The sequence below is a fragment of the Diospyros lotus genome, chromosome 10 (genome assembly GCF_014633365.1).
Source record: "Diospyros lotus cultivar Yz01 chromosome 10, ASM1463336v1, whole genome shotgun sequence".
In the NCBI taxonomy this organism is placed as follows: Eukaryota; Viridiplantae; Streptophyta; class Magnoliopsida; order Ericales; family Ebenaceae; genus Diospyros; species Diospyros lotus.
Window position 1 is genome coordinate 26294379 of NC_068347.1, and position 25116 is coordinate 26319494.

General features: G+C 36.2%; 2 protein-coding genes across 21 annotated transcripts in view; one reads left to right on the forward strand and one right to left on the reverse strand.

The window, feature by feature from the left end:
• The window catches only part of LOC127811440 (GPI-anchored protein LLG1), a 37799-nt gene extending 29786 nt beyond the window's left edge, over nt 1–8013 (forward strand). For 3 of the 6 annotated variants that reach the window (XM_052351321.1, XM_052351322.1, XM_052351323.1), the window contains exons 2-3: nt 5867–5923; nt 7265–8013. In XM_052351321.1, the coding sequence (XP_052207281.1) occupies nt 5867–5923; nt 7265–7788 (581 nt within the window). In that variant the 3' untranslated portion in view covers nt 7789–8013. Of the gene's footprint in view, nt 1–5429; nt 5745–5866; nt 5924–7264 lie in introns of those variants that run through there. The other 3 variants (XM_052351320.1, XM_052351324.1, XM_052351319.1) reach the window with 2 other exon arrangements.
• Nucleotides 1–25116, reverse strand: part of LOC127811438 (actin-related protein 8-like) — a 91411-nt gene that overhangs the window by 18161 nt on the left and 48134 nt on the right. For 2 of the 15 annotated variants that reach the window (XM_052351312.1, XM_052351311.1), the window contains exons 6-11: nt 18041–18138; nt 15096–15177; nt 14544–14686; nt 12086–12234; nt 11178–11311; nt 10737–10855 (exon numbers count right to left, since the gene is read on the reverse strand). In XM_052351312.1, the coding sequence (XP_052207272.1) occupies nt 10737–10855; nt 11178–11311; nt 12086–12234; nt 14544–14686; nt 15096–15177; nt 18041–18138 (725 nt within the window). Of the gene's footprint in view, nt 1–1875; nt 2007–10005; nt 10408–10532; nt 10626–10736; nt 10856–11177; nt 11312–12085; nt 12235–14543; nt 14687–15095; nt 15178–18040; nt 18139–25116 lie in introns of those variants that run through there. The other 13 variants (XM_052351306.1, XM_052351305.1, XM_052351307.1 and 10 more) reach the window with 13 other exon arrangements.

The window sequence follows — 25116 nt, forward strand, 5'->3', positions numbered from 1 at the left end:
TATATCCTTCTAGGACAGCTAGGTATCTGGTGTAACGCGGCCCATAGTTACGAGTATATCGTAAGTATCTAAATACTCTTTCTATTGCTTTCCAATTGTCAGCGTTAAGATTACTCATATATCTACTCAGTTTATTGACTATAAGCAATATTTGGTTTAGTACAGCTCATTAAATATATTAAATTTTCAATTACTCTAGAGTACTCTACTTGAGAAATACTCTCACATCTATTCTTAGGTAGATGAAGACTAATGTCTAATGGTGTTCTAACTACACTAGAATCATTCTTGTTGAATTTCACCAGAATTTTGTCCACGTAATTTGACTGACTCAAAATGAGACCATCTGATATTCTTGTGATTTTAACCCCTAAAATCACATTTGTAAGCGCCATATCCTTCACGTCAAATATTGAATTTAACATATTCTTTGTAGATTTGACAATCTTATCATCACTACCAACAATGAGTATATCATTCACATAAAGACACAAAATGACATAGCCATTTCCTGTGTCTTTAATATAAACACATTTGTTACACTCATTGATCTTAAATAGATTGGTTATCATTGTATTATTAAATTTTTCATGCCATTGCTTAGGTTCTTGTTTTAAGCCATATAATGATTTTACCAATTTACAGATTTTCTTTTCTTGTCACTATAAAACTTTTGGGTTGTTCCATATAAATTTTTTCATCCAAATCTCCATTTAAGATAGTTGTTTTCATATCTATTTGATGTACTTCTAAATTTCACAAAACTACAATTGCAAGTATTATCCGAATGAAATTTATTTTTGTTATAGAAGAATATATATCAAAGTAATCTGGGTCTTCTCGTTGTCTATAATATTTAATTATGAGTTTAGTCTTATATTTATCAATAAAACCATCTGCTTTCATTTTCCTTTTAAGGATACACTTAGACCCCAAAGGTTTACACTAAGGAGACAGATCTACTAGTTTTCAGGTATGATTCTGTAAAATAGAATCAACTTCACTTTTAATTGCTTCTTTCCACAAAAGTCCATCTTAAGAACTTATAGCTTTTTCATAATTTTGTGGTTATTTTTCTAACAAGTAAGTTAGGAAATTTGGGTCAAAAGATTTTTCCACTCTTGTTCTTTTGCTCCATCTAGGTTCATTTTAGAGTTCTTGTTCATATTTTGAATCATGACTCTCTTAATTCATAGTTTTGTATGCTCGTTTAGACGAATTTGAAGCCTTCAAATAATGATACATTTCTTGATTATAGTGTTCTTGTGTATATTTGGGTTTTTAGACTCATACACAAGGAGTTGATAAGCATTACTATTATGTGAATAATCAATTTTCAATTCACCCCTTTAAAATTTAGCCTTTATATGACATACTACAGTGCTTATTTTGTGCCAATTTTCCAACACTTCACACACAAGTAACATATATCATCAAGATGCTGGTTAAACCACCCTACAACAGTCTTAACTAGCTCTGGAGTTCATGGTCAACATCTTCACAATTTACACTTCCAAAACACTAGCATCTTCATTCTTCCAAGCACAACAAGAATACTCGCTGGAAACTAGTTTGTGATTACAACTCAAGCATCTTTATCAGCAAAAAAAAGTCCGAAACTTTTCACAAGACACGCTGGTGAGTTTAGTCACCGAAGTTTTGTCTTACAAAAGGTACTTGCCTAGCTAGAAGTTTCAGCTATACATTAGGTTTTGAGTGTCAATTTGATCTTTGATATGCTCGATGCATTGAAATACAGTATCTATGAAATATTTCTATAGGAAGGACATTTACAGTTCAAAGAACCAAGTAGATTCATTATTCCAATTATTATATTATATTCATCTCAGATTTTACAAGTTGAGTTTCATGTTGGCAAACGGAGTAAATTATCGGAACATTGCCGGTGTAAACTGGTTTGACAGTCTTCACCATATGAGGCTTCGCCTGGATGTATGTCGGAACTGTTTCTTTGCGATGCACCAGCGACCGGGGAAAGTGCTCAACTGTACCAAGGCAAAACAAAAATAGATATTAACTTGTGAATTGATGGTAAGAGTATGAAAGTTGTATTTATTGCATTTTGTGAAGCCCTAATATTTGAATGCATAACTTCAGAAGGACCAGATTACCATTCTTTCGAATTAAATATTTTATCACACTAGCTTAACCAGCTCACATTCTAAGGTGGTGTTCTCTTTGTATTTTATTTTTGAGTTTTAAGTTTTGAATTCATTTTAAATTTTTGTGTTTTAGATGTCTGTTTTGAGATTTTTGAAAACAAGTTTTTTTTGTCATTTTAAAAAATTATTTCTTAAAATAAAAAACTAAAAAACGAATTTGTTTTAAAATTTTAAAAACGGTTTCTTTTTTGTTATTATGATATTTTATTTAATGAATTTGATTCAAAATAAATTGTAAATACTTATTAGTAAATTGTAAATTTTATTCAAATACCTTAAACTATAAAATAAAAAATCAAAATCTAAAAAATATCATTAAAAAAAATTGATACAAAAAAATCATATCACATTCAGTTTAATATTTAAATAAAATAAAAAAATTAAATAACACAAACAAAAAAAAAATCGCAAAGGGGTAGAACCGTTGTAGACTATCTTCTTCCATCTCTTAGGGCTTTTTGCGCTTCCCAGCGCCGTTGCCATTGCCTCTTCCTTTCACTCCCAGTCGTCTCTGTTTCTCCTTCTTATCATCGTCGATCACCCCATCTTCTTCCTCACCCCATCATTGATGTAGCTTTAGTCGTTGACTTTTTTCCTAAACAACGGCTATAGAGGCTACTATTTGAAAGGAAATAGGGGAAGAGACCAACGCCATGACCGAGAAGGAGCAACTCAACTAGTTGGCCATGATAGTGGCCTTAAACCATCGATTGGCGAACGACAACGAAGAACAACGATGACGACCAAGACGATGACCCACGATGGAGAAGGCAGCAAGGCCCATGTTTGCCAGTGACACCGATTAGATCTGATTTATGCCATGGCGCGAGCAGAGGAGGTGAGAAAGGAGAAGAGAGAGGAGAGAGATAAGATATGTGGGTTTGCGCGGAGGCGGTAGACGACAACTTTCGGGGGTGGTGGGCGAGGTCGACAGTGGCTCATGGCAGTGACAGAGGGTGGGGTGGTTGACGACTGATGCTTGAGAGAGAGAAAGCAGATAAGAGAAAGAGAAAACATAGAGATTTGTTCGAGATTTTAGGGGGTAGGAGTAGGGGTAGGGGTAGGGCGGGAGGGGAGGGCGAGAGGCTATTTTCTGTGTTTTTCAGTTTTAGGGAAGGGGAGAGGCTGTTTTATGTGTTTTTCAATTTTTAGTGTATTTTCACTGAAAACGCCTAAAACAACAATTTTGTTGTTTTGAATTTTCTTTACAAAATTTGTAGTTATTTTCGAAAATGTGTTTTTGAAAATAGCAAAATAAATGCGTTTTCAGTGTTTTGAAAAATTAAAAACTCAAAACTAGTTGAAAACGACAAAGAAAATAGGCCTTTAGAAGTTGTAGCAGACAATCACTTGTGGATTGAGAAAAAGCTTTAATTAATGAGCAAAAAAGGAAAAAAAGCTCTAAATTTGTCACCAATGCAGCCATACAAGTAAATTAGTGATCTTTGCACGTCCGTAGATAATCAACATAGTGCGGTAGCTTACATTACTAATGAGCTTTACTTCGAACGAGAACTGGCCTTGGCCTAGGGCGATAACCCGGGGCCCACAATTGAGAAGGACCAAATGATCAAAAAAATTTAATAATATATATATTTAATTCCCCCCCCCCCCATTCTCTCCCGTGCGATTTTGTTCACCCCCTTTAACGGGGTGACCATCACCCTCACAATTTATGTGAGGGTGAAAAAGCAACGGAACGATAATTTTCATGCCGTTTCGTTACTTTATCACCCTCACAGAAATTATGAGGGTGATGATTACTCCCATTTTTTAGGGTGAACAAAATTGCACTCCATTCTCTCTCCCTTCCTCCACTCACCCTTACCATGCCAATCTGAAAAAATTGTCCCATGTAGTTTACATTTTATCTCCAATTACCTCATTCACTTTCACAAAATTAATCTCTTTATTCCCCCACTATTCTTTCTCCTCTCCCATCCCCCATCTCCTTCGCCCTCAGGCAAAAATCTGAAACCCAACGCCATTCTCTCTATTTCTTTTCTTTTAATTTTCTCTCAACAATATATTAATAAATTATTGATTTTGTAAAATCTAACCATTTGATTTTTGATTTAATCGTATTTTCATCGTGAAAGTGTTCTCGATCTATAAGTAGGTAAGTCTTTTAAAATTTTCAGCAATTATTTTTAATTTTCAATACAGATCCATGATATATATTTTAAGTTTTAGTTATGTACTGTTATATTGGACTGTTACGGACGTTAATTACATAAGAAATAATACTTATTGCTAAACCAGTGAGGTATAATGGATTCTGGTTAAATTACACTGTTATGTCAAATTAGAAAATTTGTCATTTTTTTTTGTTTTCGGAATTTTCTGCCCTAGAAATTTGTAAATTGTAATATATATCTTTATTTTTTTTCTTCTTTATTATTTATTTAATTCAACAGAAAATTTAATTGGAATTCTTGTTCTTTATAATTGGAAGTTTCAAGTGGAAGAAAATATGCTCAAAATCTAAGTTTTATCGTTCTTTGTTAATTAGTTTTATAATTTTTTATTATGTTGTGTTTATTATAAAAATTAAAAAATATTTCCTAAGAAACAACTTTTCGAAAATCTCAAGAGACAAAGAAAGAAAAAAAAGAGAAGAAATTGCTCAAAGTTTAAGGGAATCTTTAAATAAATATTTTGTTAAACAAATCAATACTCCACTTAAAAATTTAAATGAAGATTTACCAAATGAACGTGAACAATCAATTCAATTGGAAGAATTAGTAGAAAATAAGAATCAAGTGAATAAAGAAATTGGTGATCTAGATGAAAATGAAAATATTGATGAATCTTTTCTTGAGAAAAATGAAAATATTGATCAACCTTGTCGTGAAGTTAGTTGATAATTTTTATTTTATTATTTAATTTATATAAAGGGATACACTTGATAAAATTTGTTGTGGAACTTACAAAATTCAGGACCTGCTCTGAACCATGCAGAATCTACACCATAGGGAGCAGAAATCACTCTTACTCCAGAGGATACCGAACGAGGAAGAAGTCTGCTGAGTGAGATCCTTCTCTAAACCTTCCTGGAAAATAAAGATCAAAGAGGTATAAAAGGTTTTCATTCAACAGATATATGCACCTCATTTAATTATTCTTTAATATTTATTGGTAGCAACAGTATGGTTGCGCCTTTCACATTTGTAACAAAAAAGATGATGTGTTTGAGAAGTGGAAACAGCCTTTCTACAATTCATGACACCGAACAGCTCATCACGCGGTTTGGAATTTTTAATTAACAAAACAGAAGCTGATTTTCGCGTCTGCTTGCCCTACATCTCTCTCTCTCTCTCTCTCTCTGTCTACAGTTCTCTCTCATTCAGGGCTAAACCATTCATTTGACCTTTGTTCAGACAGGAGGAAGACCAAGATGTTATTCTGATCCAACACTTGCTCCGTCCCTCTTCTCTCTCCAAATCTCGAAAATGGAGCGGAAAAATCGACGTGGGATGTCTCCATTGTCTGCCATTCTCTTGGTGCTCTTCAGTTTGACCTGCCTCTCTGTTTCAGCTTCTGCTTCCACTTTCATTTCAGGTCGCTTAGAATTCCGATTGCTTAGGGAAAAAAAGAAAAAAAAAAAAAAAAAACCACAATCGATTGGTCACCTTATTTTTAGGATTCCGTAGTAATTATTTTGGGTGTGTGTTGTATTGCAGGAGATGTATTTGGGGATCAAGTTTCGATGGGTCGGAACCTACTTCAAGCCAAGAAAGGTGCTTTAGTTTTTACATTTTATGCTTCAAATTTTGGACGGACGAAATATTTTTGTCGTTATTTTGGGTTCCATTGAGTTAAATATGACGATTGATCTTTTTAGCTTCTTTCTGTCGCTTAATTTTTTAGTTTCTTGTTATTTTTTGGGTGTTGGGGAAGGAGGCGAGGAGCTTGAAGATTGATATAGGTAGGATCGTGCTTTATACTTGTAGGAGTCCATTCCTTTGTAACTTCATAAGTATATATAGAAAAGCTCAAGGGAGGCATCCCACCTCAGAGCCAATTTGGGGAAGCTTTGGAAGAGGCACCCAACTGAAAAAGGGCTGCTTCTGGGAGCTCTATGGATTTCTTTAAGTGAATTCCTTTGTGATTTCGGTGATGAACAATGGTTTGTTTTCTATTTTTAGTTGTATGCTCTATGGAGTTTGTTTTGTGTTTCGGGATTGCAAGCTAGAAATGACCGGCGAGCTAAAATTCAAGTAACTGATCTCATATAGTGGGATAAAAGCTTGATACGTAGTATCCAAATGATAATTAAAACTTTTGTTTTGTTCCGCGTGTGTTAACCATGTAATTAAAAGGAAATCAATTGCAAAAGAAAAGGAGAGAATTTGGGATCAAGGCTTGCCATTGCTCCAAATTTCAAGCAGTTCTGATCTTTGTTGCCATTAAAGTTTATGCACATCAAGATGCTATTTGAAACTTGCTATGAGCATTTTGCCAAAGACTTTATAGCACAGTGGTAAAAGTTCTATCTGGTGTCCATAACGGAGATATTAGCAACGTTTTGGTGTAGGCACATTTTCAAGATCGTTTGGAACATGGCAAGTGTAGTGTGAGGTTTTTCCATAGGCTTAAAGTGTGCACGTTAATTATTGAGTTCCTAGATTAGTGCTTGCAGTCCAACTCATCAAAGTTGAGTTCTTTCCAGCCGGGGGAGAATGATGGAAATCATGGGAACAAATATTTTGAGTAATATTATTTTAGGTCAAATATAGAAATTATCTTTCCTAGTTAATATTTTATTTATTATGTTTCAATTAGAGTTTATTAGCTCATATGATCTCCCTAGGGATGGTGTATTCTGCATTTCTTTGTGCAGCTTTGATATTGGTATGATACTCATTTGAGTTTCTCCTATTGAGTTGTTTTGAAGTTGTTCTTCTTCCACTGGTTTTGCATCAAGATCTTGTGTATTTTCTACGTTTCTTGAACTTGGTTTGTCTCTGTAACCAAGTGTCGTTTGAACAACAAAAGGGTAAATCAAAATGTGAAGGCATCTAAAAATTTGTATCCCTGGAAGAATGGTCTAGTAATGTATTGCTTCATCTTACTTGCAGCTTGCCCTGTTAACTTTGAGTTTTTGAACTATACAATCATCACTAGCAAGTGTAAGGGCCCCCGGTACCCAGCCGATATGTGTTGTGCAGCTCTTGCAGAATTTGCTTGCCCTTACGCGGATGAGTTGAACGACTTAAGTAATGACTGCGCCTCAACCATGTTCAGCTACATCAACCTCTACGGTAAATACCCACCTGGCCTTTTCGCGAATGAGTGCAAGGGCGACAAAAAGGGGCTTCCGTGCCCCGCAAGCTCACCAGCAGAATCACCAAATGCCGATGGGATTCACTTCATAAGCCCCGCAAGCTCACCAGCAGAATCACAAAATGCCGATGGGAGTCACTTCATGAGCCCCTCAAGCTCACCAGCAGAATCACTAAATGCCGATGGGAGTCACTTCATGAGCCCCGCAAGCTCACCAGCAGAATCACCAAATGCCGGTGGGAGTCACTTCATACGTAGTCCTCCCCCACTGCTAGTTCTCACAACAGGCCTTCTGTTGCTATTATTGCAACTATTCTGAAGACTTCTACCTTATTTTCTGCACGAATTTAATGTGTTTTTCATTAACCTCAGCCAAAATCACGGTTTCCAGATAGGTTTGAGGAATGCTTTCTTGTCAGCACCACATCTGCTAGGTTTTACATTCTTTAACTGTAACGAAAGATAAGCGTTTGTATCTGTTTGTGCATCATGTTACATGGTCAGATGATTTTAACTGCAAAATGAATCTCTTTGGCTTCTCTAAGATCATATCTATCATATTAACTTCCACAGATTATGGAATCTATGTTCTGTATGGGCTTGTTTGGATGTCTACTGCATATAATATCCGGACATCTTTAATTTTTTTTTCAAGTAGTAGTTAAACTCACGGGGTATTTTTGTAATCTTTCAAGTGATTGAAAACATCCCAAGGGCATTTTTGAAATTTTAAGGGGCACAAACAAAATTGTTTCTAAGAATGGAGCTTAAGTGTCATATTTTAAAGATTTTTGGGGTGCTGGTATAAATCCCAAAAGTTAGGGGATAGAAACTAACAACCAAAAAATAGGAGTCCAAGGACCTATTTGCAAGGGGTTAATTGAAAAAAATGAATATAGAGGGGTTAAAGTGTAATTTTTAAAAATTCAGCAACTTGCAATGCAACTTTCTTTGTTGTACAATCACATATCCAATGTTGGATCTCAATTGAGAGATCTAACCTAAGGATGAAGAAAAAAAAGGAAGAATGGATCGAATTGCAATTTCTAAGTGGTTTATATGGTTGATTTTATCTATAAATAATAGTTCTTTGTTGAATGTTAGACACGATTTTTTCAAATAGAGTAAGGGCTTGTAAAATTTGGATAAGGGATTTTTATTCTTGTTCTCGTAAATATTTGGTAAGGTTGTGAGTGATGTTGGGTTCTTTTTGAAAAATTGGGTGTTGAATGTGGTGTAATTGGAATTTGGGTTTGTTTGGTTGGAAAAACAAAAAAGAAATAGTGGAATTAATGGTCAAGGGAGGTAGAAAAAGAAGATCGGGTATTTTGGGGAATTTTAGTGAAGAATTGAGATTGATTTTGAAGAAACTAGTCTAGTAAGCAAAATGGAAAATAGCAAGGAATAAAAAAAGAAATAAGATGAAAAAAAAATGAAAAAAATAAAGGCAAAGGAAGTAAAATGAACAATAAGAGTTCCATTGTAGAAAATGGTTGGCAAAAAAAAAAGTGTAAAGCACATAACATAAAGTGTTGGACTTGTGCATCAGTCATGCATTAGTAGGAAAAAAATGAAAATAATTAAAAAAAGAATAATTATAAAAAAAATAAGAAATATTTTGAAAGAAAAATTAAGTATTTGGGAGATAGTCCAAGATTGGGACAAGCAATTTGGCTTGTCCATGTCACAAATAAAATGTTAGAAGTTACATATTATAAAACACTTTATCGATTTTTTTTCTAGAGTAATCAAGGTACAAGTATTTTATTTGTATAATTAACATAAAAATACATGATTGCATGGCAATGTGTTGAATATTATGTAATGAAATGTGAAATTTTATCTTGCACGTACTAATTACTATTTTTGAAAATTTTATATGAATATGCAATCCATGATTTGTTTATTTATGTCATAAATTTTGTGCAAAAATATTTTTGAAACATATAGCTTATCTCAAAATATATATTTTTTTCTGTAAAACGTATAGATATGTAGATGTGATAGACAATTCACCAAAGAAGGTAGACATTAAGATAATGAATTTATTCTTTAGAATTTCATACTTGCTTTCGTATTTATCTTCTGTGCTTTGAAGATGATGTTATTTGACTCTTTCCTCCTCCTCCTCCTCCTTATTTTTCCTTGGAGAACATGGCAGAAGTGTAAGCACCAAGAATATCCTAGACTGTACCACATACAAAATTGAATCAATTGGATGGATTAATATTTCTTGTTTGGAAGTCCAAATTCCAAATAGGAAACAATGTAAGATGACTCTTCTGCTATCCATCAAAGTGCTAAATCACAATCATTTTAAGTTGCTTGTTTGGTTACGATATCTTTGAAAATCTAAGAATTCATATAATCCATCCAACCACCTGTCATTTGCTAGGTCATGACAACAATAACATTATTACCTTTGACATTTTTGGGCAAGTTAACAACTCATTCATCAACTTCACACACAGCTAACATATATATCATCAAGATGCTGGTTAAACCACCCTACAACAGTCTTAACTAGCTCTGCAGGTTCATGGTCAACATCTTCACAATTTACACTTCCAAAACACTAGCATTTTCATTCTTCCAAGCACAACAAGAACACTCGCTGGAAACTGGTTTGTGATTACATTAGGTTTTTGAGGGCCAGTTTGATCTTTGATATTCTCAATACATTGAAATACAGTATCTATGAAATATTTCTGTAGAAAGGACATTTACAGTTCAAAGAACCAAGTAGATTCATTATTCCAATTATTATATTATATTCACCTCAGATTTTACAAGTTGAGTTTTATGTTGGCAAACGGGGTAAATTATCGAACATTGCCGGTGCAAACTGGTTTGACAGTCTTCACCATATGAGGTTTCGCCTGGATGTATGTCGGAACTGTTTCTTTGCGATGCACCAGCGACCGGGGAAAGTGCTCAACTGTACCAAGGCAAAACAGAAATAGATATTAACTCGTGAATTGATAGTAGAGTATGAAAGTTGTATGTATTGCATTTTGTGAAGCCCTAATATTTGAATGCATAACTTCAGAAGGACCAGATTACCATTCTTTCGAATTAAATATTGCATGACACTAGCTTAACCAGCTCACATTCTAAGATGTTGCAGCAGACCATCACTTGTGGATTGAGAAAAAGCTTTAATTAATGAGAAAAAAAAAAGCTTTAAATTTATCACCAATGCAGCCATACAAGTAAATTAGTGATCTTTGCGTGTCCGTAGATAATCAACAGAGTGCAGTAGCTTACATTACTGATGAGCTTTGCTCCGAACCATGCAGAATCTACACCATAGGGAGCAGAAATCACTCTTATTCCAGAGGATACCGAATGAGGAAGAAGTCTGCTGAGTTCCTTCTCTAACCTTCCTGGAAAATAAAGATCAAAGAGGTATAAAAGGTTTTCATTCAACAGATATATGCACCTCATTTAATTATTCAATGGCCTGCATCTATATATTTATTCTTTAATATTTATTGGTAAGGTTGCGCCTTTGTAACAAAAAAGATCATGGGTTTGAGAAGTGGATACAGCCTTTTTTCAAAGCACGGGTCAGGTTGCATATTAAAATGATCCTCCCTTGACCCTGGCAAAGTGGGAGCGTCGTGCAGGATGCCCCTTATAGTTGTTCCCTCTCTTCTCAAACCCAGTCATAGAGAAAATCAATACACATAAATGAATGGCATTGACCTGCTAGTCCCGGTAAACAAGCAGACCCTCCAGTCAAAACTACAGTCTTGAACCAAGTGTCATCACCAGTCAATTCTGCAGCTTGGCAACGGTTAATGCATATTGCCACTGCCCGTTGCAAACCCAATGCACGTCTGTACCAGAGAGCATGTAATAATTTCACCAGAAAAACAAGGTGCCAAGCAAGGAAAAACATAAGAGAAGGTTCAAGTATAAGCAATAATTTATTATTCTAGATCTAATTATAGAAATACATAGGTAAAAAGATCCCCATTAACTATCATGGAAATGACTTGATCCTAAGATGTTGGTGCAACTTTATTTGTTTGGATAATGACGCTGGGCTATATACAGCAGGAGGCTCCCTCCCTGCCATGGTGATTTCATCCAAAATTTCTGGTATCAACAGCATGGGACTTTTATCAGCCAGGATGCTTGTGATACCATGAAAGCAACAATTGAAGAACCACAATCCTTAAACCAACCTATTTTAATAACTAACTTGTCAAGTTCATTTTGAGACCTGTTAATCTGCACAAAGCTTTGCTTAGAAGTTGCACTTGGATTGAGATAAATGTTTGTGATAAAGTGCAATAAATATCAATCTAGGACATACTAAAATACAACTGAATCGTAATGTAGAGATCAAAATCCCATTCTGAAGATTTTGCATTTCATATTAAACAAGTAGATAGTACAGGACAGTGTGACTTTTTTGTACTCCTCTCTGACTTTCAAGACCATGCTTCAGTCATGAGAGACATCAAACCATGCAAATGTTTCTTGTGAGGACATCATTTTTATAACATTTCATCAGATGACTTCCACATAAACAACTTTCCCTGGTATTGGCATCCAGGACAGTGCCACACCACGTTACATGAAGCAAGAAGTTTTGGGATACTTACACTCCTGCAATATGTGGCTGAAATAGTATCTCCCCTGTTTGAAATCGTTCTTTTGAAAGAGTAAACCAACCTTCTGGTGCAACTTCAAATGATGCTTGTGTATCTTTGGATAGCTCAGCTTCATAATCAAGAGCAATATAACATAGGTTCTGTGATTGCACTCAACTAAGAATCAGCTAACATGATATTGTGTGATTAAACTTACCAGAAAAAAAAAAAAAAAAAAACGATATCATGTGATTAAGCAAGAGCAGTATTTGTTATTGAAAGAACACTGGCATCATAACCACGTTTGTGAAGTATGGAAAATCACTGAAATGTCTTATTAGCAGGATTCATTTAATTTAGTGGCCGTTTGACAGGGATTTCAGCTTTCATTTTTTTTTTTTTTTTTTTTTGGTGCTCAGTTTATGTTTTTGCTAAAAAAAATGAAAGCTTAACATGTTTAACAACCATGTTATGTTTTCAGTTTTGTATTTGATTTTTTTTATTTTTTTGTATTTTTTTGTATTTTTTCTCCCCACTCCTGCTACCAGCAAGTCACTAAACACATCAATGAGCCATAAGGGTCATTAGCGATGTCCTGAGGATGGTTGTCAGCAGTGAGGGGATAGGGGGAAAGGAAGAAAATGATAACAAAATAAAAATTAGGAAGATACTTTTTTTCTTGCTTTCTAAATTTTTCAAAAGTTTTTAAAAAATTTCAACATTTTGAAAAACAAAGATGAGTAACCAAATGCTATTTCTGTTTTCCTTTTCAAAATAACAAATTGAAAATGAAAGCCCTGCCAAATGGACCCTGCAGATATCTTCCAGATGCCACTCAAAACATGAGTTCCAGCAAGCTCAGATAATGGGATTTGTGATTCCCAAGATACTGTACTCATCCATATCAAGTTGAGAGCTAGAAAGTAGTTTGTGTTCCAGGAGGGTTAACTGATGCCATGAGCTGTTCACCATCAAAAAGAGGGCTATCTAAATTAAATATGTCTCCAAAACAAAGTATGTATAAGGTAACACAATATTTTATTTCCAACAAAACCAACTTTCAAGTTAGGTTTCTGTTTTTACTTTCTTTCTTTCTTTCTTTTTTGGATAGATAAACATTAATTATCAAGTTTGGTTTCGATCATCAGGCTGGAACTGGCAAATCTATTATAGCTAGGTATCATGAGGTGTGTGTTGATCCCACATCAAATGTGTAAAGTGATCCTGGGCTAAACAAGAGGAGAGTAGATAACACTGACTAATAACTTTTTGGGTTGGATGGCAAGCATCAAGCCTGTAACAAGTAATGCCATAGGCACTATCACGTGACTTGGGGGTGCTGCATGTGATTAGTGAGGGTACCAGGAATTGGGCAGAGGAGCCTATTACAGAGCTGATTCTGCAGATGCCTACAGCGTGGTTCTAGGCTATGAAGGGGGGATGGGCAACACCACCTAACAATTGCTTTTGGGTTGGAAAGTGAACGCCCATGGGGTTTTCCTAACAGATATTTGGAGCAGGACAAATTCCGAGTTCCTTTCTGGCTTTTACCATCATTTCTCACCAAGAATTTGTTCACATGTAAACTTCACCACCTAAGACCAATACTAGTAACAATGATAAAGTGGAAGAACTCCAGTTTTCTTGTGTATGGCACTATGGTTGAAGAACACTTACGTGTAATTGAAAGACCAAGAAGATTAGGTGAAGGGATAGTCTATGAGCCTCAAATGGGGAGTTAAAGTGACTAAAACCATTTTGTATGATGGACACTAGCCAACACATGCGATATCACTCATTAGAAACCAACTGAAAATTCTTAAGAAGTCTTAAGGAATTTGTGGCTACACCATCTTATATGAACTGACGCTCCACTACTGTAGGGTCAGGTTCTCCTAGGTGATTGAACCAAATGCACCCATTTAAGATGAAAGTGAGACTTGGCTCCTGCTGTAATTTTTTTTTTTTGCTCAATATGTTCCTGCTGTAATACTATGTTAAAACCAACTCTAAAAAAATTGGCACGAGAGACATTATTAACTTAAATCATTCCACACAGTTGACATACTACCTGCTCATATCATCACCAATTCAAATCATTGCAAGGATATCTTGTAAATTTATAAAAAGGCTGTGTTGTTCATGAACCAAATCCGATAACCAAGAAAACATGACTATACACACATAATTCAACAAGAAAAATCTTAGCCACCGACACAACAGAATCTTTACACTTGTTATCTGTTACTGATACATATGCACTTTTGCTGACTCTTCACAAGCATACAGTAGGCTAACTAGGATGAGTAATTGAAGGCCGTGGTTCAAAGTTAGAATAACCAATTAGTTATCCTGATGCAGACGTCAGATTTACTCACATGTCAACAAGATATCTGGCCAAAATTTTCCCATTAAAAGGAGGAAGTTGAACCAATACAAGAGCATACAGAAAAAAGGATGGTGTCAGTACCTCTTTCAATGAGCGCACAGTGTAAATAGACTCAAAATGTATATTCTTCTGCTGCATCAGATCCCTAAGGAATGTTGTAAGTTTCAATGCTCCCACACCCAAAACTTCAACACCCACCTTTCGCATGACTTTACCATGTAAAACTGCAAAACAAAATCTAAACCTTAAAATATTGTTGTCCCAGGTAATACTAATGCACAGTTAGTGAAACAGGAACTCAAACTGGGCACCAAGTAAAAGAGAATAAGCAAACAGTATGAAGACATAGTGCTAGTTTACACATAACCATGATAAAATCAGAGGAATGAAGATTAATGGATTGCTAAAGATGATTATTGGCCAGAAATAGAAATATAAGATTTCTGAAAATGGATGTAAAAAACAAAGCATTCTAAGCAGTCAATAACAACAATGCCTGAACAGGGAAGTATAAGCATTTCATGAAACTTCAAGTAATTAATTGGAATTAGAAAGTTTTCTCGAGTTTTAGAACCCCCTGCTTATTACAACTGCAGGAGAGGTCCTTGAAATTTAGGAGATCCTATAGCTTACTTGGAACAACAGAGGTCTGGTTGAACCCAATGTTAACAACAATTCCTGAAGTTCGTCTTGCCGCATACAAAGCTAAAGTTGCCTACACTTATTATAACAACTGCATTAGCATAACAGATGACAAGAAACAAACAGTTTCACTAGTCATTCATAGAGAAATGAAATCAGGTATGATATAAAATATGTCAATACGCACTACAACTAAGTGTCTGATACAGCCTATATAATAGCCCTCACTCAATTCTGATGTATACTGCTGGGTAAAAGTTACACTATAACTCTGTTTTCAATCCCTTCAAAAGCTCTCAAATTCCTTTTATGCCAAATATGGCATATGAGAAAGAAAGTGATAGACTCCAAACCAGAGCCAATCTTGCTTTAGGGAAAGCCCCCCACTAACCCATGAAGTCAATATCTGAAGCTGGTCAACAAAACCTCTTACATAAAAGAAAAAGAGTCTAAAGAACATGGGAAATAGAACAATGTTAAAAGTAAATGATCCACCAACTCTTCATCTCTTTGACAAAGAAAGCTGAAACAAGAGGTATTTGAGAATGCATTCTTCTCTTGCTCTTTCCATTGAGCTGATCACATGTATATATACAGGTTTGACAGCTATCTCCTAAGAATTTAAAACAAGAAAAAACTATCCATCTCCTATAATCAAGGAGATTTTTATTTCTTATCTTCTCCTAACAAACCTATCTACCTATTTTCTTATATTCTCCTCCTTATCTTCTCCTCTAACAAACCTAATCTAATCCCCTGAAAAATACAATACAAAAAAATAGAAAGTAAAAGAGATAAATATCTAGCAAATCGTAAATCTCCAACAAAAGCACTAATTGACCACTACTTGACTGTCATCTCTTAGGATGTCCAAGGTAACAATGGCACTGCCACAAGAAAAGCCATCCTAGGAAGAGCCTTAGACCTCCATAAGGATTTCTAAGGGAAATCTGAATACCTGTGTCCCAAAGGGGAAAGGACAAGAGCAAACATACCAGACTCAATACCTAACAGATGCATTTGGCATCTATCTTCACCCTGGCTTGGACTTAAGACAACTATGCAAATGTAAAACAAAGCAGTTAAGGAAACAACTTACTAGTCTTGAAAATTGCATTTGAACACAAGGGACCAAATTAAGTGATTTGAGCTAAAATAAAAACTCATTGAAAAAGATGTTCTTATCCCTTGCAACGGTAAATAAGAAGGGAAAGATCTCACTAGTTGCCTATAGCCACACCAACCATCAAATCAAAAATTACCAACTCCACTTTTTGTGAAAATCCAGCAACCAGCTGTTCAAATTGAGCAAAATCTCACGCCTAATTTGTCTATAGTTACTAGAATTTTTTTCTTCCAGTTTAACCGTACCCTACTATATCTTTTTACCATACTCATGACCAATAAACTTAAGGGTTTCAAAACCATGGATTTGCCTATTCAATACATAGTCATATTGGCCAATTAATACTAACAAATAAAATGACATGCAAGTAACAACAGTCATATATGATTTCTTTTATATGAATGCATATGATCAACCCACCAATCCTAGCCAACCAAGCTATATAATCAACAAGTTGTCACAACACCTATAGCTTAAAACTCTTGTCAAGTCTACATACATGGTTACCGCGAATGCTTCAACCACCTGAGGTGCCTTCAAAGTTTTCCAGTATCTTTCTGCTCAAGAATACAGGTATAACATTATGAATGAGCTTAAACATGAATCCTGTGAGCATAAGCTTGTAAGTGATCTCTCATGCATGTAAGGCATGCAGAGGCAGCCCGTAGACTTATATTTGCTAGGGTCAGAGGTACAAATAGGAAAATGTACAAAGGCACACAATTCCAAGACAAATCAACCTTCTTCTGGGAAAAGGCTTGCAACCTACTGAAGGTGGTTAAAACTTGCTCAAGCTGTACATGAAGAAGGAATCAACAGGGCAGCTAGAGCAGCCTCTTAGCTCCTCCTTGGTTGTACTCTTCTAGATCAAATCAAACTAGACCAGCTTACCAAATAAGCTGTTGAAAGATCCTATAAATTGGGTAGCATATAAGCTCTTCATGATTTGCCAAACAGGTAGAAAGAATTTTTAATCACTTGAAGAGCTTTAAGCTCCCTTTGACCAAAATTTTAAGCTAAGCCAAACACCCTCTAAGAAAAATCTAATCTCATTAAAGTTCAATTGAAATTAACTCTCAACCATGTTTGTCCATGGACTGCCAAGATAAATGCTGCAAAACCTTAATTTGGTAGCTTCTTTCCAAGTTTGTAAATATGCCCTACATTATGTTTAGACTTTGTTATCAGAAGAAAAGACCTACGTTAGTGGGCCTACAAACGAATTAAACAGTTGCATGCAAGAGTTGTGAACCAGAACTTTGGGACTTCGCATACATATAGCTAGTTCCTCCCTAGACACTAGGGATTGTTCTACCACTCAAGTCCACTGTGAGATAAGCATCACTAATCTATCCTTTAGTATATACTCCTTCAGCATATAGGCAAGAAGATGAACTTATTCACGTGTTTATGTACTTCCTTCACAGTTACACTTCTAGAAGATATATATGGTTTGGTAGAGGTGCTATGATATGAAGCCAAAAATAATCAGCTGGATAGTCCCCAACAAGGTCCCATCAAACCCTAAAAGAGCACCCCCAATTTTCCTCTGGTTAAAGTTCTCATACACAATCTAAGAGGGGCGGGGCAGCAAGGGAAGGCAATTTACCTACTTAGGTAATTCCCATCTTTATATCCACTAGAAAGCAAAGCAAGAAGAAACACAAAAACCTATAAGACCTTGAAATGTATATATCAGATGAATCTTCCCCCGTCATTACAACCTTAAAACCTCTTTAACTTCTCTTTACATCATTTGCATATTAAATCAACTGGAATAAACTCAGAATAAAGTAAAAAAATACCGTACTTGGTTGATAGCACAAACAGCTGGGACATTCATGTCAAGCAGAACTGAGTAGAAGATTTCTTTTAGTTGTCTTCTTAATGCTTTAGCAGATTCAGTATCTGAAATAATCAATAAAAGAACCAGCAAAGAAAATCAAATTGCAGGAATGATTATCAAGTAATAAAAGCATAGCACTTTGATTGAACGCAAAAAACATTTTTATATGTTCTTCTGTGAACATTCAGTATCAAGTTTGTACAATGAGATAAAGGGTATTCCACTTTTATCTTTATCAATAAGGATTCTAGTTCAGCATGAAAAACCACTTTTTGTGGCTATGCTATAGTGATAAACATTATTTTTGTCATAGAAGAGTGTGAAAACTGATATTTTTCATAGCTTTTTATTTGATCATATCAAAACATCTACCACATGACCCTGAATTTCAGAAAAGCTTCCCCATAAAAAGGTGACAATAAGGAAAAAGGATTATGCAGTTTCTTTTACACATAAATTGGTTAATGGGATGACAACCTAACAGTCAAGAATCATACATGAAGGAACTGAGTGCATCAACAAATAAACAGGCCTTCCTAACCATTGATGCCATCGAAGTAAATCATTTTAAGCTAATGATAGAAAGATTTTCCAGTTACTTTTGAGTCTAGTGTCTAGTCTTTCAAAAATTTCTCAAAGTACCTACAAACTTTGTTACACTTAAAAACCAATCATGACATTCCTTCATCTTTCACATAATAGGTGCATCCAAAATAGTACCTGTCTATAACATATTATATTAGTTAATATCAACCATTGATTCTTGTAGACATGGAGCTCTTACCCACATTATGAAATAAAGGGAAAAAAATAAAAGATATGGGTATTGAAACAGTAAGAGATCTAAAATTAGATAATCAAATATTTTATCAGAGTATAGGGAAAACAAAATTTAGACACTATTGGAGTTTAAAAGTGAATAATATTTAAGTAACACTCTTTAAAATGGTTTATCAAGGGTACACAGCCTTACTCTTGCTCTGTTAATAAGTTGTTTCCACCACTCGAACCCATGACCTTCCAGTCACAACAATAAAAAACAAAAGCACATTATAATACAAGGTTTTAAACACTGTTTTCTTTTATTAACTCTTCAGGCAAACTTCAATAACTTCTCGTGCCAACCAGAAGTTATCCCCACATTTCTATGGGCCCTTTTACGTGCTCCGCCACATCAACAGTGTAGCATGTAAACTATCCCTGCCATAGACAACAAGGTGCATCCTGTTTTCCATGTTTCATTCCTGAAATGCTTTCATGGTGGCTTTCCTGCAGTGCCACCTATGCTCTCACCCTGCGAGGCACAACCCAACTTTTGCCCGAAAGCTGTATTGGGTTTGCGAATGCAGAATAGTACTAGGGAATTCCTCATTAATTGGGTTGATCTATCTCTGGCTGAAGCTTCCTGGTAGCAGGAGGCCATTCTTAAGGCTAACTTTCCTTCTTTTCAGCTTGAGGACAAGACTATTTTCAAAGCAGGGGGTGATGTTATTGTCGAGATTCCTAGACCTCCAATTCATAACACCTATAAGCGTCGGAACATTAAGCAGAAAACTGAATAGGCTATGCCTATTCTGGGTTTGGTTAAGGAAGATTAGAGTTATTCTTGTTCCTATTCCTGTTTTGTCAACTGTCAGTGTTTCATTAGTACTAGGAGACCTTTTAAAATTTGGTTGCTAGCAAGTGCAGTCTCCTAGTAGGAGTCTTTTAGGGTTTTCTTATAAATAATCTCTTGTAAGTACTGCAAGGGATCAGAAAAATAAACTTCTTTTTTTCTGCATACTTTTTGTGCAAGAGATCAAAGGGTTCTCTAACAAGCCCTAGCCTAAACATAGGTTGGCAAGGATGGAAGTATTTGAAGGCATTTGTTGTAGATTTAGCTAATCACCTGTGGACTCGATCCGTTAACAAATAGCCTGATGTGGACCTTCTATCCATGAGAGACTTAGCATAATCAACATCGGCATTGGCTTCAATAATCAACTTGGTAGCTTTCTTAAATAGGATACCTTCCCCTAGAAATGCCTTAAGATAATGGAGGATTTTGAAGACTACTTGCATATGCTCTTCTCCAGGGCCATGCATGAATTGACTTACCACTCTAATTACATAAGCTATGTTTGGCCTTGCATGGGATAGATATATAAGTCTACCCACTAGCCTTTGATACCTTCCTTTGTTGGTCACACCAATTATTTTGTAGTTTAGATCTCGATAGAACTATAGAAGTTCTTCTTACCTTGCTATTGAGACTTCCAATTTCTTTTAGGAGATCCAAAACATACTTTCTTTGAGATATGAAGTGCCCATCTTAGAATAGGCCACCTCAAGACCAAGAAAGTATTTGAGCTTGTCGAGGATCTTGACCTGAAGTTCTTAGGCCAGACACTTCTTAAAGGACTCTTATTCAACTTTATCATCCCCAGTCACAATTATATCATCAACATACACCAAAAGGGCAATAACCATACCTTGACTTGAATGCTTTAATAAATAGTGTGTGGTCTCCCCTACTTTGCTTGCAACCCATTCCAAGCATTACTTTTATGAATCTTCCAAACCAGGCTCTTGGGAATTGTTTGAGACCATACAAAGCCTTTTTTAGCCTACACACTTGATTAGCTCCAAAGTTCTTGTCAAAACCTAGTGAAGGCTCCATAAAAACTTCCTCTCTAAGAATACATTCTTCACATTGAATTGCTGCAAACACCAATTAAAATTACCTGCAAGGAAGAGAAATACTCATACCATATTCATTTTTGCTACTAGCTCAAATGTGTCTTAGTAATCAACTCCATAATTCTGAGTGTACCTTTTAGCAACCATCTTTGCCTTTTACCTCTCAAGGGTTCCATTGGCCTTATACTTAAGAGTGTAGACCTATTTGCATTCTACTGGTTTCTTCCCCATGGGTAAAGTTACAACTTCCCACATGTAATTCTTCTTTAGTGCATTCATCTCCTCTTTCATAGCTTGTGCCCAATCCTTATTCTCTAAATTCTCACATGCTGAGGTGAAAACAACAATTGAATCTAGAACAGTGATAAAGGCTTTGTGTTGAGGTGCTAGTTTGTGAAGTGAAACAAACTAGGAGATAGGATGATGGGTACATTTCCTGCTAGCTCTTCTCAATGCAATAGGCAAATCTAAATCACAAAATTCAGGTTCATCAACAAATGAAGTAGGCTGAGTGATTTCATTACCTGATATTAGTTCAATTGTTTGGATTTGTGTCAGTTTCGGTTTGGACTTTAGCCATCTTGAGTAAACTTGCAATTCGATTGGCTTTGGAGCCATCTTTGGAGCTAGTTCAACCGATTGGTGTTGTTCTTGAGTTATGGTGTCCTCCAATGAATCAAGTGGAGATGAAGAAGGTGGTATATGAGCGGAGGAAGGTAGTAGTAGTGGAGGAAGTGGTGGTGTGAAGCCTAATCCTCTATCTTCTAATGAATTTTCCCCCTGAAGATAGGGATCAGAGGAATGGAAATAAGGCTCTTTTCATTGAATGTGTTATCCATGGTGATAAAGACTCGACGGGTCAATAGGTGATAACATTTATAGCCTTTATGAGTGTTGGAGTATCCAATGAAGATACATCATAGAGCCCTGGGGTCAAGTTTGTTTCGGTTTTGATTGTGCATATGAACAACCATCCAAAGACTCTAGAAGGTATTTTGTGACTAGGTGAGAAATCAAGATAGAATTCAGATAATACTTGTATAAGGCTCTTGTTACTCAAGACTTTAGAGGAAACTCGATTAATTAGGTAGGCAACGGTCAAAAGAGTTTCTCCCCAAAAGTGTTTAGGGACATTAGTGTGGAATAGGAGGGTATGAGTGACATTTAGAATGTGTCTATTTTTCCTTTCAACTATTCTATTTTGTTGGGGTGTATCAACACAAGAGGAGTCATGGGAAATTCCTTCTGTTTGTGAAAATTTGTGAGATTTTGATTAAAATATTCTATTCCATTATTAGATCTAATCCTCTTGATTGTTATCCCAAACTGAGTAGTTATCATTTTATGAAAATTTTTAAGATCGAACTAACCTTCAATTTTTCTTTCATAAGATACAACCATGTAGTTCGAGTACAATCATCAATAAATAACACAAACCATCTAGTCCCCTTTAAGACTTATGACTTTTGATGGTCCCCACACATCATTGTGGATTAAAAAGAAAGGTTTAGAAGCTCTTTTATTGTTCGGAGGAAAGGAAACACAATTATTTTTGGCAAATTAACAAATATCATAATGAAAATTATCGATTGCAACATTTTAGAAAAGTAAAGGAAATATGTTCTTGAGTAAACTGAACAAAAGATATCCTAGACTAAAATATTGAAGCCAAATTTCAAATGAGTTTGAAAGATTGGATGAGTTGAAGGAAACACACCCTTACTAGACTTGCTTGAATCCTTAAGGTAGTAGAGCACATTTCGCTCCTATTAGACACTTAGATCTAACAAGGGAATTCTCTATTGAATCAGTGAGAATTGGGTAGGGAATGTAAGGGGGAAATGAGAAGAAATGTAGGGGGCAGAGAGAAGAACAGAAAACAAAGGAGGAAAGATCGAGAGAGAGAGAGAGAGAGAGTTGAGGAGGGAAAGATCAAAGAGTTCTCAATTATATTGATAGATGCCTCCAAAATGAGCAGGATTAGTTTATATACTGATCCACAGCCCTGGAAAAGGCACTATAGTGGCCCAAATTCAAAAAGAGTACAACTGATAGTAGCTTATTTTAGCAAGGGCATAACTGCCTATACAATGTACAAGTCTCTCATACCCCTATAACCGTAGGTACATGACAATTCCCTCCCCCCTCCCCCCCATACATTTCTTGTTTGCAAGAAATTCAGAGTAAGCCGACAGCTTGGGGAAACTGCTTGAGTAGGTACTCCTAAGTGTTGTTGTCTGGATGTAGGTTAGACCAACGAACTAATACTTGTGTTAGTGGGGGGCTCCCTGTTTGTAAATGATCCGCTTGTCTACAATGGCAACTGGTTACATGATAGTGTCAACCTCACTAGCAATTTGGGGTAAGGAAGGCTCATTGGACTTACTTCCACTAACATTTTGAGCAGTGATACGTTAAAGTCTGGGTGAATTTGAGAGTCATCCTGTAGTTGAAGCTTGTAGGCAACCTTTCCAAGCCGGGTTATAATAGGATAGGACCATAGAACTTAGGGCTCAGCTTAAAAACTTATCCCTGTGAAAGGGTCTTTAGGGGTGAGCTATCTCAGCTTCAAGTAGACTTCATCCTCGACTGCAAATTCTCTTTCACTTCTCCTTCTATTTGCAAATTGTTTCATTCTATTATGAGCATTAGCTAATTCCTTTTTTAGCAATTGTAGCACAATCTACCTCTATTGTAAGTACGAGTCCACCATTACTACTGTGGTGGGTTCCTCAATAGTTGGTCGAAGGGGTGGCTTGTGTTCATATAGTGCCTTGAATAGGGTCATCCTAATGGAGCTATGGTGGCAGGAGTTGTACCACCATTGATCCAAGGATAACCATTTATGCCATCCTCTAGGTTGCAGGAAGCAGAGGCAACGTAGGTAGGTCTCTAAGCATTGGTTTACCCTTTCTGTTTATTCATTGGTCTCCGAATGATAGGCTGAGGACATTGTAGCTTAGTACCCAGGGATTTCAATAATTCCTTACATAGTAAGCTGGTAAATACCTTGTCTTGATCTGACACAATTGACTATGGGATACTATGAAGCTTCACAACTTGATCCAAGAATACCCTAGCCACCTCCTGTGCAGTGAAAGGGTGTGAGAGCCTTATGCAAATTTGGTTAATCCGTCCACTACTACCAGGATGCAATCCTTTCCCTCCGATCTTGGTAACCCCTCAATAAAATCCATGGACACACTAGTCCATGCTAGCTTTGGGGTAGCTAATGGTTGTAGTAGGCTAGGTGAGGCTACTGTCTCATGTTTGCACCTCTTACATGTGTCACAAGCTATGACATACTCCATCACAAATTTCTTCAACTATGGCCAATAGAAAAGCTACTTCACTCTGTGGTATTGTTCTGCATGCCCGAACGCCCTCCTAATGGTGATCCATGTAAGGACTGGAGGATTTTCCCATTCAGATGATCACAATCGCCAATCACCAATCTCCCTCAGTATCTCATCAGCCCATTTGACAGTGTGAATCCTTGCCTGCCTGTAGGATCTATGATAAGCTGTTCTAACAACTCCTCAGTCTAGTTTCCCTTCTCATATCTTATAGTAACCTCCTGGTACCAGTCGGGAGTAACCAATGTAATAGTTGTTATTGTTCCCTCTTCAAAACGACGAGAAAAAGCATCAATAGTTTTATTCTCCTTTCATGTATTGGATGACATAATCATCGAACCTATGAGTTTTTCCATACCCTTCTTCTGTAGATGAGTGTGCAATTTCTATTGCAACAAAAACTTCAGGCTCTCGTGGTCAATCTTGATTATGAACTGACCTTCTTCTAGATAATGCCTCCATTTGTCTATTGCTATCAACACTGCTAACAATTCTTTGTCATAGATGCTCAAGCCTAGGTGTCTAGGAGCTAGAGCTTGGCTGATGAATGCCAATGGTCTGCCCTCCTACATCAATACTACCCTAACTCCTACGCTGCTTACATCTATCTCTAGCATAAAGGGCTTACTAATGTCCGGTAAGCCAAGAATAGGTACTTCACTCATTGCCCTCTTAAGTTGTTCAAAAGCCTCTTCTATCTTGTCACTCCAAATGAACCCCTTCCTTCTTCAGTAAATTCATGAGAGGCTTACTAATCACCCTATAATTTCTCACAAATCTTTGGTAATAGCCTGTTAGCCCAAGGAACCCCCTCAAGGCCTTAACAATGGTAGGCCTGGGCCAAGAAGTCATGGCTGCCACTTTCCTTGGATCGGTGCTCATTCTAATTTGGTGAAGACCATGGCATGTTTCAATTCATCTAGTAAGTCTTCTATGATGGGGATTGAGAATTTATCTTTGACAGTAATGGTGTTGAGTTGATGATAGTCAACAAAGAAATGCTAA